At 45.0% G+C, this 15,123-nt stretch overlaps 1 protein-coding gene across 8 annotated transcripts in view; it reads left to right on the top strand.

Annotated features, from left to right (window-relative positions):
* The window catches only part of ptprfa (protein tyrosine phosphatase receptor type Fa), a 234,180-nt gene that overhangs the window by 89,975 nt on the left and 129,082 nt on the right, over window positions 1-15,123 (top strand). For all 8 annotated transcript variants that reach the window (XM_068593176.1, XM_068593171.1, XM_068593170.1 and 5 more), the window contains exon 4: window positions 1,142-1,283. In XM_068593176.1, coding sequence (XP_068449277.1) covers window positions 1,142-1,283 — 142 coding nt within the window. The remainder of the gene's footprint in view (window positions 1-1,141; window positions 1,284-15,123) is intronic.

Raw genomic sequence — 15,123 nt, 5'->3', positions numbered from 1 at the left:
ATTCTGGGAGATCCTGAGGCATTCCCAGGCCAGCCGGGAGATGTGATCCCTCCAGCGAGTCCTGGGTCTTCCCGGGGTCTCCTACCAGTTGGTCCAAGGTCCTAAGGTTATAATACTTCTTGGATCATTTTCTTAGTTTCATTCATCATCATTGTACTCATGAAAATAGCTGAAATCTGTACATTTAGTAACATCGCTAGAAAGAACATCGCAAGAAACTGACAGTCCAAATTGATTAAACTACTGTATGTGTACATTGTGGTCGATAAGATCAATGCATTGGTTTTACAATTATGAAATGATATAGCAGCATCATTGCACCAAAGCTCTTTATAAGTGGCAGCATGGATGCCGGTGCACTATGTAAAACTCTTCACGAACTGCTGAAAAGGTACATAAATTGGCAATTACAAAGTACAGAGGGGTCAGGATGTGGTTAGCCTAGCTTTAGCATAAAGACTGAAAGCAGGGGAAGAACTAGCCCGACTCAAAGTTGAGAAATCTAGCTACCATCTAAAGCTGCGCAAACGTTCAACAGGATGATTAATCATCTTTTAATAGTATTGTGTCTGGATGAATTTGAAAATCAAAATATGATTTCTTCTTCTCGACTGTACATTTCACACTCAATGGCAGTCTTTCTGAGTTTGGCCCACGACACGTTACTGAACAGGTTTATCTGGTATTGTTATAAGTTAACTCCTAGTTGAGCTGGTGACATTAAAAACACAGACTTAATTGATATCCATTTTTTCATCTCACTCGCCAAAGTATTTAGAAGAAGTATTTCTTACTAGTACCTTAATGTTAAACTGTTCCTTTTAAACCCTTTAGCAGCTTGTCAATATCACAACGCAAAGAAACATTTGAACTCTTCTGGTAAAAATTCACCACAAAGGCTAAAATAATCTAAAATAATCTGTCTGTTTTGATTTTGGAGGGCTGCACTCGTTGAATCGTTCTGGAGTCTGAATTATAGAGAGTTTAAATACTTATCTGAAGAAGTAAAACGGTAAACTTTCTGGTAAGTGAAGCACCATTGAGCCTTGTGGGCCTGCCACAGACCGGCTCAGCGGGCATGCGTTTGAATGGAAATGTCACAGCTGATTACTGTAATCCTCCTCTGCTGTCGTCTGGCCAGGTGATTGAGTTCGATGACGGCTCGGGGTCGGTGCTGCGTATCCAGCCTTTGAGGACCCACCGCGACGAAGCCATCTACGAATGCACCGCCAGCAACAGCGTGGGAGAGATCAACACCAGCGCCAAGCTCACTGTCTTGGAGGGTAAGACCTGCCTCACTGAGGCTTTTCTTGTCCCCGTGCCCTCACAGTAGAGCTGGTCCTCGTGTGCGCAGACAGCACATTGAGCAGTTGTATTGATTCATTCCCACTTGCTTGTTTTCAGTTTGAACCATTTAGGTTAACTCCATTCAGTTGGAAGGGATCAGTGTCGAGCACTGGGTCCCTGTACGTTAACGGCACATGGTTTGACAGCTGCTGTGGGTTCTAGTGAGGGCTGTGACAGCTCGGTGAAAACCAAGTGTCTCCACAAAGAATCCCACAAAAGCACCTCTTTGAATTTTGCTCTCAGCTGACGCTTGGCTGTCCCGGTAGGTCTGAAGCGAGTGGCGTCTTCGAAGCTTTGCTTTTAATGGAGAAATGTCATTAAAGGTCACAACAAGCTTCACTTGTGTTGCCTGTTCTGCTGCAGACATTCAAAGTGCAGACTGGAGGAATTCAACTTGTGTGTGTGTGTGTGTGTGTGTGTGTGTTTCTGCCTTCTACTTCAACCATTGTCTCCAGACATGTGTTCAAAGAGCATCAGTGCTAGAAACAGGATATTATAGAAAGTCTCGCTGCAGCAGCAGGTTCATAGCCGTCCTCCAAACTAAATGACACAATATGTCGTCTCACATTGCCCTTCAAAGGGAACCACGTCCACTTGTTCTGATCTTGGACTTCTATCAGAGGGACAGAATAGTTTCCTGTTTGAGCTGTTGCAAATAACAAACCTTCATTGCCATGGTTACGAGAGTTCTTGTTGAAAGAAAAGTATCTTTGCCAGCAAACGACTTTCTAATCTGTCGGATTAAGCAGGACAAGACCTTTTGACTGCCTGGTGTAATAATGATGATGTGACATAAAGATGTTTGGTTATTCACAATTTCTATTCACTTGAACTTGTCATGCGCCTGGTTCCTTCTGTCTCTTAGCTGTAAAACTCATGTTTAATGCATTCTTTCTTCATCTTTGATGTGATAATACAAAATTTCCGCACCGAGAAAAATAAATAGAGTGCTTCCTGGTCAGGGGTGAAAATGTTGAGGGCCCGGCTGCTCAGGGTTCATCTCATAGGTCTACGCTCGTCTATATTTTCATAAGCGGGTCTGTCAATGGGTTTCCTCGAAAGCTTCCTCGCAGCTCTCACTTTCAGTAAAGCAGCTTAACGCTGGTTGCCACTCGCTGTGAAATGGAGAGAGAGAAAAGCAGCAACCTTATTGCACTGGAATTGCAACACAAGTTGCTTTAACAAAAGATTCTCCTTTCGGTGAAGTTGCTAGAATCCGAGAATGGCGGGAGGAAGTGGAGGTCACTTCCTCCCCAGTCGGCTGCAGCCAGCACCAATGGATCAAATTCTGTGGAGGACAGTTTTTAGGTGAGCTAGAACAGAGAACATTTGGTTGAATTATTCTCCGTGAAGTTTGCTGGGTTAATTTAATATTGCCATTTTGGTATTTTTCAATCCTACATTGCTTGTTCTAATAAGAAAAACACCTTGTACCATGACACAGCTACAACAACCAATAGAAAGGGATTGGGCAGCAGATTATCCCTCACAAATGAGTATTTCACTATCAGTTCATGTGATTAGTTGATGCTTCTTGCTACAAACTGAATTAAAGTTAATTTGATGTTTTGTCTGGGTGGTTTCTCCACCACAGACACAAGTCTGCCAGCATGACGACACTACAGCAGAACTGATGGAACAAAGTGTCAGTACGCGGTTTGGCTGTTGGAAGTCTGAGTCCCCAAATAGAGCCCAATATCTCTGTGCGATGGTGCTTACTGAGCAGGAATGTGCTGAAAGTGAAGTTGGCCGGGACCCTCCTGTAGGTGTGTCTCTCGACAGCTCAGTTCTTTGCCAGCGGCAAGACGGAGCCTAAACACATTTATTTAATCGACTCTCTAATTGATAGACAAACAACCACACACACACACAAAAGGGCTGTCTCTCTGGCAGCTTTTTCCAAATCACTCAGGAACCCATTATACTCATTGTGCCATGTAGATATTGTCAGCAGCCTGAGGCTTCCCAGCTTTTAGGACCAAACAAACACGTTTTCCCTCTAAAACCACTCTGGGTCTTGTTAAAAGACAGTGACAGGGTTGACAGTCACCGTTAACAGACTAACATTTAACGCACAAGATATAAAAGACAGAATAAGCACTGCCCTGGCGCACATGTATGTGTGTCAACCAATATGCACTCCCGGGATAGGGATGTTTTATGTGTACAGATTGTAGATCCCTTCAAGGAAAATTTGTATTTGTCAAAGTAAGTCTATGGTGCCCCAAATGTGTAGATTTGGAGCACCATTACACCACAAGCTTTCTTTAAGCGCCACCAACAGGCCCAACTGTCAACTCGGCCCAAATGATACAGACAGCGGTCTGCTACGAACACTCTCGCTCTCAAAGGTATGAACCCTTTTATTTCAAGAAAAAGAAGAGTTCAGTCCTCCAAGAACATCAGAACATTACTGACAGAAAGACATATTGACGTTGATGCAACAGGTTGAACAGCTAAATCAAATTTCTAAACAACATCTATTTGAGGCGACCCTGTGATTCTTTAGAAGCATGCATGTGACATCATGAACCAGTTAGTTCATGTATCCATTCGTCTGTGCTTCACATTAGTGCTTCACGCTTAGTCTTATTTGGCTTGTTTTTTAGTTTGTTTTATATCGTAGTTTCTGACAAAATTTGCTATTTGTTAGGACTCGGCAAATGCTTGCATTAACACAGCGTTAACTTACCAATCCTTTAATGGTGTTAATTACTTGATAATCCATAAATTGCTTTTTTTCCATGGGGAGGGGCTTATCACTGCCACACACCGGTGCTGCACTTTAAATTTCTCCCAGATGGAACTGGGCGTCTTACAGCTCTCCTAGTCCGGCCCGCGTTACCTGTTACCTCAGTCCTAACTGTTACCTCACTCTTAACTATTACCTCACTCTTACTCACTTTTATTTGTTTCCTCACTCTTAACTGTTACCTCACTCTTGTCCGTTACTTCACTCCTAATGGTTCTCTCAGTCCAAATGGTTCCCTTATGCCTAACGGACCAACAGTCTAATATAAAATCATGTCTTTCTCTCCTGATATTTAGGAGCGCTCCACTGGAGTCCTAACCTGTCTCCAAAAGATGTCGTTCAGGCAGATAGATTATATATTATATGAACATATGAACAGAGATTCTGGGAGAAGGCTTGATGACAATGATCTCATTAAAAGATACTGTCAGCGGCTTCTTACAGCAACATAAGCAGGAAGCAGAGGAGAGGACGGGATCCTGCTCAGAACCCCAAAAAACTATTTTCACAAGATTACACTATTTTTGGAAAAGGAACAACACGGCCATGTAGAAGTAATGATTTTACTTTACTTTGGTAGTTATGAATAAAGGTTCCGTCACAGTTATGCACTTCACAAGGATGTTGTCCACAATATTGTTTCTCAGTGAAAGTAGACTCAAACTTAACTGAACAGACTCAGGGTCCCTTGGCTGGATGTCACCTGGTTCACGTGATCCAAACACATGACATGTTCTACTGGGCCTCATATCTGTATCTATATTACATTTGTATTCATTTACAATAATACCTTAATTTTAATTAATACAATTTTAGTAATATGTAGATTCAATTCATTATGAATTAGAGCTGTGAAAAATAACGCGTTAACGTATTATGATTAAATTACATGATTAATTAGTTAATTTTTTAACGCATTTAACGCGTGCGCAAAATGAGCTTCCATTAGAGCGGAAATTCAACTATTTCTGCTCTAATCCAGTCAGACGTAGATGTCAGATGTACACTCTGCGGGAAGATGTTGTTGTTTCATCGCATCACAACCAGCTTAAGTACCATCCCAACGCGAAGCATGTTGGTCGGTGAGGGGCGTTCAAGTGGAATGCGTCAAACCAGCCTCACTGAACAACGTAGACACTTCACTAAGTCTGCCTGTGACGAGCTGAGTAGCACAGTTGCGGAATTAATATTGTTGAGGATGTCATTGGTCGACCGATCTCAGGGTTGCCAGATGCACAATAATTATCCTCCAAATACAACCATTTTGAGCCTTTGGTACGATACTACGCCATCACCAATCTGGCAACACTGAGCACCTTGTCACCTCTACTCGCGACGAACATCCTGTTACGCTCTGAAGAAACTAGTTCGGCATAAAACATCACCGCATCAATAATCGACTGGAATTTCAGCGCAAAACTTTTTTTTGGTAGTTTAGCAAGACTCGTTCTTTTTTATGAGCTAAAGATTGCGTAGATGCTTGACTGTGGAGCGGGATGAAACGATAACGGGGTTCACCTCACGGCCTATAGTTGCATTGTTTACAATAGCACCCTAATGTATAAATGACAATGTATATATTAGTCTTTTATCATAAATCTTTATGTTTTTACAAGAATATACCGAGAATATCGGTAATATGTAATTAATCATAATTAATCCACAGAAACTTGGACATTTCAGAATTACAGCAGCAAATAGGGTAAAGTGCACACAAGAGACATAGTAAAAAATAGTATAAAATCTAAACAATTAACATATATAATAAACGGTAGAAAAGAGTAAAAATCTACAAATTTACAATCTGTACACATCTGACATCCTCTGTCCTAGGACCTTATATCAGATCAGGAAAAACTCATGACATTTAGCTGAGGCTTTTATCCAAAGCGACTTCCAAGAAGTGCATTCAACCGTGAGTACAAACTCAGAACAACAAGAATCAAGAGAGTACAATTTCTTCAATAAAGTCAAACTACAAAGTGCTATCAGTAAGAGCCATCTAAGTGCTGCCAAAGTGCTACTGCTACTGACTTTCTTCAAGGTGTAGTCGAAAAAGATAAGTTTTTAGTTTGCGATGGAAGATGTAGACACTTTCTGCTTTCCTGATGTCAATGGCGAGCTCATTCCACCATCGAGGAGCCAGGACAGCAAACAGTTGTGACTATATGTTGAGTGTTTAGCTCTCAGTGACGAGGCTACAAGCTGATTGGCTGAAGCTGAGCGGAGTGAACGAGCTGGCGTGTACGGTTTTAGCATGTCCGTGATGTAGATCGCACCCGATCTGTTCGTAGCATGGTACGCAAGTACCAATGTTTTAAAGCGGATGCGGGCGGCCACCGTTAACTGGTGAAGATCGCGGAGGAGCGGAGTAGTGTGAGTGAATTTCGGGAGGTTAAAGATCAGTTGAGCTGCTGATTTCTGGAGGATCTGTAGAGGTCGAATGGCATTAGCAGGTAGACCTGCCAGGAGAGAGTTACAGTAATCAAGGCACGAGATAATCAGAGCGTGGACCAGAACCTGTGCCGCCTTCCGCGTAAGCAGGGAACGTATTCTGCTGATGTTGTACAGCATGTACCTACAGTAGCTTGTTGTTGCGGTGACGTTGACAGTTAGGGAGAGTTGACTGTCGCGTGTCATACTGAGGTTCCTGGCAGTCGGGGCCAACACTAAGTTGTTGAAGGTAATCAGGAGGTCATGGGTGAGAGTACCTTTTGCTGGAAAGAAAAACAGTTCAATCTTGTCACAGTTCATTTTTAGGTGGTGTGTGGACATCCACTGAGATGTGTCAGTCAGACAGGCAGAGATTTGCCCTGCTACCTGTGTTTCTGATTGAGGAAACAAGAGAATCAGTTGGGTGTCATCAGCATTGCTAATGTAGGAAAAGCCATGCGAGCGAATGACAGAGTCGGGAGAGTTGGTGTACAGAGAAAAGAGAAGAGGACCCAGGATGGATCCCGTAGGGACCCCAGTAATGAGAGGAAAAGGTTCAGACACAGTTCCTTTCCAGGTTACCCGGTAAGTGCGATGGTCGAGGTAGGATGAGAAGAGGGAAAGCGCAGTGCCTGAGGTACCAAGATCCTGGAGGAGATGAGGATCTAGTGGTTCATGGTGTCAAAGGCAGCAGAGAGGTCTAGAAGGATGAGGACAGAGGAGAAAGAGGCTGCTCTAGCAGTGTGGAGCTGCTCAGAGACAGCAAGGAGGACAGTCTCTGTTGAGTGGCCTGCCTTATATCCAGACTGGTGAGGGTCCAGAAGGTTGTTCTGATAGAAAAAGGAGCGGACTTGGTTATAGATAGCTCGCTCCAGAGTTTTGGAAAGAAAGGGAAGAAGAGAAACAGGTCGGTAGTTGTTGACTTCGAACAGATTGAGACTGGGTTTCTTTAGGAGGGGGTTAACTCTTGCCTGGTTCAGATAGTTGGGGAAACAGCCAGCTGAGAGGGAGGTGTTGATAAGATGGGTGAAAAAGGGAAGAAGGTCAGGAGCAATAAACTTGAGGATATGAGATGGGGTCAAGAGAGGACACTGAGGGGAAAGAGGGTTTAAATGACCTCATTGATCCTCCAGGAGTGGTTAAAAAGCCTTTAAAGATCCTTCAAAATATGTTGGCCTCTTCTGAGGCAATGATGTTCAGAACCCTTCTTCCTAGCGCTACCCCTGAAAGACAGGCTGTTCTGGTGGTTTCTTTGTGAGTTAGCTGCTGACCGTGACATCATTCCATTAGTCTTTGTCTTGATGACCAGTTGGTCGTGATGGTGCAAAAGCTGTGTCCGGCTTCACCGCATCACATGAAGTTCTGTTGGGAGAGGAGACTGTATCGCTGCTTCACAACAAAGGTTTCAGCCAATCAGATAGGAGCAGCTGCAGGAAGAAGGCGTGAAGGCGTCTGCGTGCTCCACACAGCTTAATGCCCATCTCAAGCTTTTCAATTGCAAATATAAAATCTGAAGTGGAAGCTTTTGGTTTATTTGATATGAGACCTCTTCATCCATTCACCGCTGTTTTAAACTGACGGGTTTCATCTTGTTAGAAATAAAGTTCTCTGATGCCCCACTCAGGGTCTCTTGTGTGTGTGTGTGTGTGTGTGTGTGTGTGTGTGTGTGTGTGTGTGTGTGTGTGTGTGTGTGTGTGTGTGTGTGTGTCAGCTGCAGAATGAGTGAATGCTGAAGGGAAAATGGAAACAACAAAACAACAAAAAGCAATAACAGAGTGGGAAGAAATGAGAGACGGGAGAGGAAGAGGATGACGAGAGAGAAAGAGTGGACAGCAGGACTTTGGGTAATGAGAGTGTGGCATTAGTCATGAAGTGAGAGAGAGCTTAAGGGATGAAAGGAGACTAGGAAGACAGCGGGCGCTAAAGCCGGACAATGCAGTCGCAGACGAGGTGTTGTGCAGCAAGACATTATACCTTTATGTACATTTTAGTTTTTGGTTGGTTGTGAAGGCCCATCCCTCCAAACAGGCCTCCTGCATTGGTCCTTCCCAGTGGAGCTGCTGGTTGCTCTGAACAGAGCTGCCAACTTTTCAAAAAACCTTGGCGTGAGATTTTGTCGACGAGGGAGGGGGGGGGCGCAGTCCCGCGACTGTCTGTTTGGGGTAAACAGGATGTCTATGCAGCGAATAGGTTTACAGATGCGCGCTTCAGTGCCATCTATCGTCGGGGAGTTTGAAAAGGAACGAACGCGCCCCAGACTTTTTTTTTGGCGTGAGATATTAGTTGTGTGGCGTGTGAGCGTGTGAAAACATGAAAAAGCATGTGTCACACGGCGAAAGCATGAGAGTTGGTGGCTCTGTCTGAATCAAAATGAGTGTCATTCATTCATTCTCTCTCTCTCTCTCAACAACACACTCACACTTCTGAGTATCAACGGCCTTCTGATTCTGAGCAGGTTTGCGCTGCAGGAATTAATAAAAGAGCTACGCTACTAAGCTAAGCTAGTGAGCTAAGCAACTGAGCTAAACTATTGAGCTAAACTATTAAAAAGGTATTGATTCAAAACACAGGAACACGACCACCATGTCACTCAAAACTGTGCTCACACAGTAACAGCGCTACTGCTAAAGCCTCTAAAGTAGGCCTGGCCAACCACCGGCTCCCGAGCCGCCTGCGACTCTTTGCCTGGTTTCATGCGGGTCTTACGTTCATATCGAAGTTTGCTATTTTGTGTCTTTTTTTTCTCATTTTCAAATCTTTTCATTAATTTTGCAAATACTACCAGAGGAGTTGCCCGCGAGGCAAGTTCTAAAAATAGTAAAAAATATTGAGCTTCCGTCAAAAAAAAAAGAATTGCCCCGATGCAACACGGGTGCGCACATAGGTGAGCACAATCACACGGGCGCGCACACAGTGGAGAGAGAGATAGACAGAGCGGCAAAAAATATGTTGTGTGCTTTTAACAATGGGCTTGCTGCTTTAAGCTATCACTATTTTAAGCTATTTAAGCTATTTGTTTTAAAGCCTAACAGTTCATGTATGTGCGGGTCAAGACAAACAACAGGCTGCATCTTGGAGCTCCATAAACAACGTTTCTGACTTTGCATATTGAGAGTCTGGAAATATTCTTCCAAAAGCCTGAAAAGTGCACTGCAGTGACAAAGCCTGCATACTTTGTTTTGTCATTAAAATAAATGAACTTGCCTCCCCCACTCCCCAGACCTTAGCCCCTTTAGACCTAGGCCCCTCTAGACCTTAGCCCTTCCAGACCTAGGCCCCTCCTGACCTTGCCCCCTCCAGACCTAGGCCCCTCCAGACCTTAGACCCTCCAGACTTGGACCCTTCAGACCTAGACCCCTCCCAGTAAATACAACCCCTTCACTTTGTGAAGATGGGCAGGATCATTATGGTTGTGACCGGGCCAACAGACGACCTTTAAGAGCTCTCATGTGGTATTTTCACAACTTGTTGGTACAAGTTCTCATTTTCATCATCAATGCAAATGTATGTAAGAGGTCCATCTTCTGTTTGTGAACTTCTCCCATCAGAACATTGGCAGATGTCAGATTAAGGTCACTGGGCTGCTCACTGTCTCTGATAATGAAGGCTGCTGGGGAGCTCTCATTCTTACAACGCGTCTGGTTTCAAGGAAAGGGCCGTGAGTCAAACTCTAACGCCCTTTATTCCATCACTTTTAGTTAGACATAACTCCAACGCCTGAATCTCACTCAATTATATGTCTTCACAGAAACAAAGTCTTCTGCATTTGTTCCTCTGGTGACAGCTCGTTAGTGCCAGACTTTCTTTCAGTCCAGTCGTCCCCCCACAGACAAAGGGAACGATGCCACTGGCTGTGCCCGCGCTCTCAAACGCACAAATGCTAACGATAGCACAGTTTGCCATTGGACCCGTGGCCCATTATAGAAACTCCCACATTCACCCGGAGAACCTGTCCTGGCTTTAAGCAACACGGAGGTGACCCTGTCTCTGACCCCGGGTGTCACTGGGACTGCATGGGCTGGGTCGTGGGAGAACCACGCATTCCAGGCCAGATTTGAGTTCCACAGCATCTAAAGTTTCATAACATATTGTCGGTGTGTGAACATGACGCCGTGTGTATTATGCTCGCTATTCCAGTAATCCCCTCTGGAACATAATAGCCTGTACTTAGGCAGGACAACAAAAGCACAAGTCAGGGGGAGCTTTAAAACACCGCATCGGATTTCGTCGCACGTATCTGTGGCATTCAGCGTGTCTGCTGCCTGTCTGGAAGGTGTTCCACATGAAGGGGGGGGGGGGACTACAGCGAGCCTCATGAACATAAGCAGATATGTCAGGTAATACGATGTTGGGCTTAGAGACAAAATCACATCGGCTCCTCAAACCTGTTTCTTAGACCAAATGTGGAAGATAACGTACACCCAGTTCACACTATGTGACCGGCTCAGATGTGACACACAACAACACATGCTCCCTGAGTCTCTTGGGCTTTACTAAGCAGAGAGCTGCTAAAATACCACAGTTTACCCTGAATGGGGAAGTTAGTGGGCCACCTGGTAGGTTGAGCAGAAACGGCCCATCAGTTTGTCCACATACTTCACGTCACCAGTCAGTAGCTTCCTGACCGGTGACCATGAGGTTAACGTGAATTCAAACTAAAACACTTTAAGGATAACCATCATGGTTGGGTTTAAGATAAGAACTTTCACGGTCTCAGCGAACAACTGGGCTATTGGAAACATGGCGGCTGGCTACAATAAAGGACCCACCCTCTATGCCATGGGTGGGCAATTATTTTTCCCAGGCGGCCACATGAGGAACAGAAAATATTGTGGAGGGCCGGTCTATTAGCTTGAACTCATTTATGTACTTGAAACCTTGACTGAAGTTCCTATTCTTGACAGCTTAGCAGCTGTTACGGAAATCCCTTTCAAGTCAACCAGTTTGAATCATCAGACAAAAACTAATAATCACTGCAATTACTTTGTTAAAACAATGCTAATAAAGTTATATCTGTACAAAAAAAACCTGGTTTGGATGGTCTTTCTGCTGCAGTGGTTACCCTTCAGTCTTTATTGGCTTCTGGGGATTCTGGAAATGATTTGTAAGTGCTCTTTGTGGCCTGAAGTCATCCAGTTAATGGATTATAGACTCACACACCATTAGACAGAGAATGCAGGCTGTTTACAAGCTGCTCGAGCACATCAACCCATCACCTCCTGCTGCTCCGTCAGGTGTCTATGGAGCGCGGTGCACATGCTCCTCCAACAATATGGGACAGGACTTTAACAAGATGGGGGACAGGAACGCTTCACAAGAATCAGAGGAGATAAGAAATCACAGATGGATGATAAGCTGTTAGTTCAAAGTGTGACTGTAACCAACACATGTTATGTTTCTGTGTGACAGGATCTACTGCACAGGGCAGAAATGGACTGTTGATGTTATATCAGAATCAGCTTTATTGGTCGTGTGTGTGTACACATACATGGAATTGGCCCTTGTTGTACATATGATATACAAATAAAGGTGATCCTCTCATGAAATTATTTCCACTGCAGACTCATACAAAAAGTTTATTTTGTCATGACTTTAGACTTGCCCAAAAACATGAGACTTGATTGGACTCTGGCGCAAAGACTTTCAAACAATGACTTGGTAACTTGCTCTGTGGGTGCAAAGACATGACATGAAGACACTGCTCAGCTGTCCGTGTTCTGTAACATTCAATCAGTAGAGCATAGTATAAACGTCAATCAAAGAACAGGCAGGGCAGTAAATATGTATTCCAACAATAAAGTTTACAAGCACTCAGTGAACGTGAGTGCTTGAGTTTATCTGTGTCGCTCTTGCTGGAAGCTAAAGGAGGCTTCACGTCTGAAACAACTCGTGCTGCCTTGCACGCGCTGTGGAAAGCTGTGTTAGAGAACATCAGTATCACGTCTCCATCAGAGGAAGCCGTTACTGTATGATAAGTTGGGTAAGGGCATTATTCAGACAGCAAGTCATAAACCTTCACAACAGACCCAGTGTCCCCGTGTGATCTGACCCAGAACCTGAACACACACCAGCGGTTACTCTCAACCGCTATTCCTTCCTCACACATTGATACTGAAATGGCTTTTAGTTGTGAGTGCATTTACTGAAAGAACAAATATCTTCAACTGAAATAGAATTGAAGAGTTTGTTACTGTGACTTCGTTTCAGCAGCTAAGAACGACAGACAGCAGAGTCTAATGATGTGTGTGTGTGTGTGTGTGTGTGTGCGTGTGTGTGTGTGTGTGTGCGTGTGTGTGTGTGTGTGTGTGCGTGTGTGTGTGTATCGCTGGCAGCTGTTCTGTGTTGGGACAAAGCGGCCCGATGTGGCTGTGATGGGAACCCTTTGGGAGCTGCAATGGGTTACCTCTCCGTGGTAATTAGAGTGGGCAGAACGCTGGTATAAACACACACACACACACACACACACACACACACACGCACACACACACACAAATAGATACAGCATGCTATGCGGCATCCCACACAATGATCATGTGGTGATCTCAGTGCTGTGATTGGGGCGATGCTATGAGCTGTACTGTTAAAATCATATGGTAATGAACAAACAGTGATTTACTTTACTCTTCGGTTCTTAAAGGGAAGACATCTACCAAAGCTGCGAGATGTTTTGTAATATTTGCATTGTAAGTGCAAAGAACCTTTCTGTAGTTTTTGTTTGCGTAACACACTCCGGCACGAGTTGGCAGCGGATACCAGGGGTTGAATGAAGCCATGGACATGCACTGGCACGTTTCTGTTTAAGATGTTGGTCATGCTGCTGGTACTGAGAGCACTTCAGGATGCAACAGAGACAAAGCATGCTGGGAGAAAGACAGACTGCAGCCTCCTCTCTTAGTCCCAGACTGATGTCATGTTGTCAGAGATCATGTGTACGTGACAGCAGAGACGCTTCATGCCAAGACTAAGAGAACCAACAGACACGACTCAGCCGAGCTCTGACAGAACGTCACACTGCAGAACGTCACATTGCAGAACATCACAGAACATCACATTGCAGAACGTCACATTGCAGAACATCACACTGCAGAACGTCACACGACAGAATGTCACGCTGCAGAACATCACAGAACGTCACACTGCAGAACGTCACACTGCAGAACATCACACTGCAGAACGTCACACGACAGAATGTCACGCTGCAGAATGTCACAGAACGTCACACTGCTGAACCTCACGCTGCCGAACGTGTTCGGTAGCGTAACGTTCTGTCAGAGCTCAGCTGAGTTGTGTCGTCACACTAAAGAACATCCCACTACAGAACGTCACACGACAGAACGTGACTCTAAAGAATGTCACAACGTCACACTAAAGAACTTAAGTCTCCATTGAGGAATCTAATGATCTGGTGTGGTCTGTCAAAAGCAGCTCGCTCAGAATGATGGATGAAGCTCTGGAAGGAGGAAAGAAACATCTCCCTCATTCTGAAGCAACAATGCCAACTAAAGGTCCAGCTCCGGTCTGCCGGCCCTTCAGCTCCTGCCCAGAGCCCCTCACTAACCCAACACACTGAGACTTGAGCTTTGCCTCACACATTCAAGCCTTCTGCAAACCCAACCTCACACACGACACCCGCACACACCCGTGTGTTCACACATGTGTTCCCAAGGGAGTCGTGAGCCTGTGGGTGAGCGGCGGTCTGCAGAGAGACGGAGACCCAGAGCTGCATTCAGGTCCGCAGCTGAGTCCTACTCTGAGATGTGTGCGTACCGCGGGCCTCTTTCAGTCCCCAGATTTAAGAGTTGTATGGATTTGCTACCCCCTGTATGTTCTTGTAAAAGCAGCATATGAAGTGTAGTGCTGCTGGAGCGGCTTCTGCAGCAGAGAGATTTCAGACTCAACTATCTGCCATCTTCCTCCTCCGTTTATCTCCTCATAACAGGCCCAGCACTCGGCTTCCAGGCTCACAAGCTCACACCGGCAAACAGAGCCTCCAGTACACAGGAGCGTGTGGGGGGGGGGGTTACAATGACACACACACACACACACACACACACACACACACACACACACACATACACACTCATGCACGCCCACACAAGACATGCAACGCCTGGGTGTTGCAGGCTGATAAAGAAGCAATTAAAGCCATCAGATTCCCGTCTGCTGGATCTCTGCCTCCTCGCTGGTGACATTGACAGTAACTTTATTTTTCCGCTCGCAGCTCTCAGCCGGATCGCCGCTCTCAGCCGGAGCGCCGCTCGCTCCGGTCCGGGTCCCGTAATGACGTCTCTAACTCGCGGGGACTTTCTTTAACTTTCCCGTCACGCTGTGAAGGCCGTCTGTCAGGGAGTTACCTGCTCTGGCACCAGAAGACGGGATGACACTCCATTAGCTCCATTAGACCTTGTTACAGTCAATGTCTTCAGTCTAGATATTGCAGCTCACTGGAGGATTTAACGCCTTGATATTGATTATATTTTAACGCTCATGTTTGGTGCATTATATTCTCATTGAGCTCGACTCCCACTAATATCATCTGTAGTTATGAATGCATCACATACTGGCTAATGGAGGGAGGCTTGGGAGATGTG

Source organism: Clinocottus analis, unplaced genomic scaffold (genome assembly GCF_023055335.1).
Source record: "Clinocottus analis isolate CAN_PGR_092001 unplaced genomic scaffold, fCliAna1.0.p SCAF_29, whole genome shotgun sequence".
NCBI lineage: Eukaryota > Metazoa > Chordata > Actinopteri > Perciformes > Cottidae > Clinocottus > Clinocottus analis.
The sequence above is the reverse complement of the archived record's forward strand: the minus strand, read 5'-3'. Positions and strand labels throughout refer to the sequence as shown.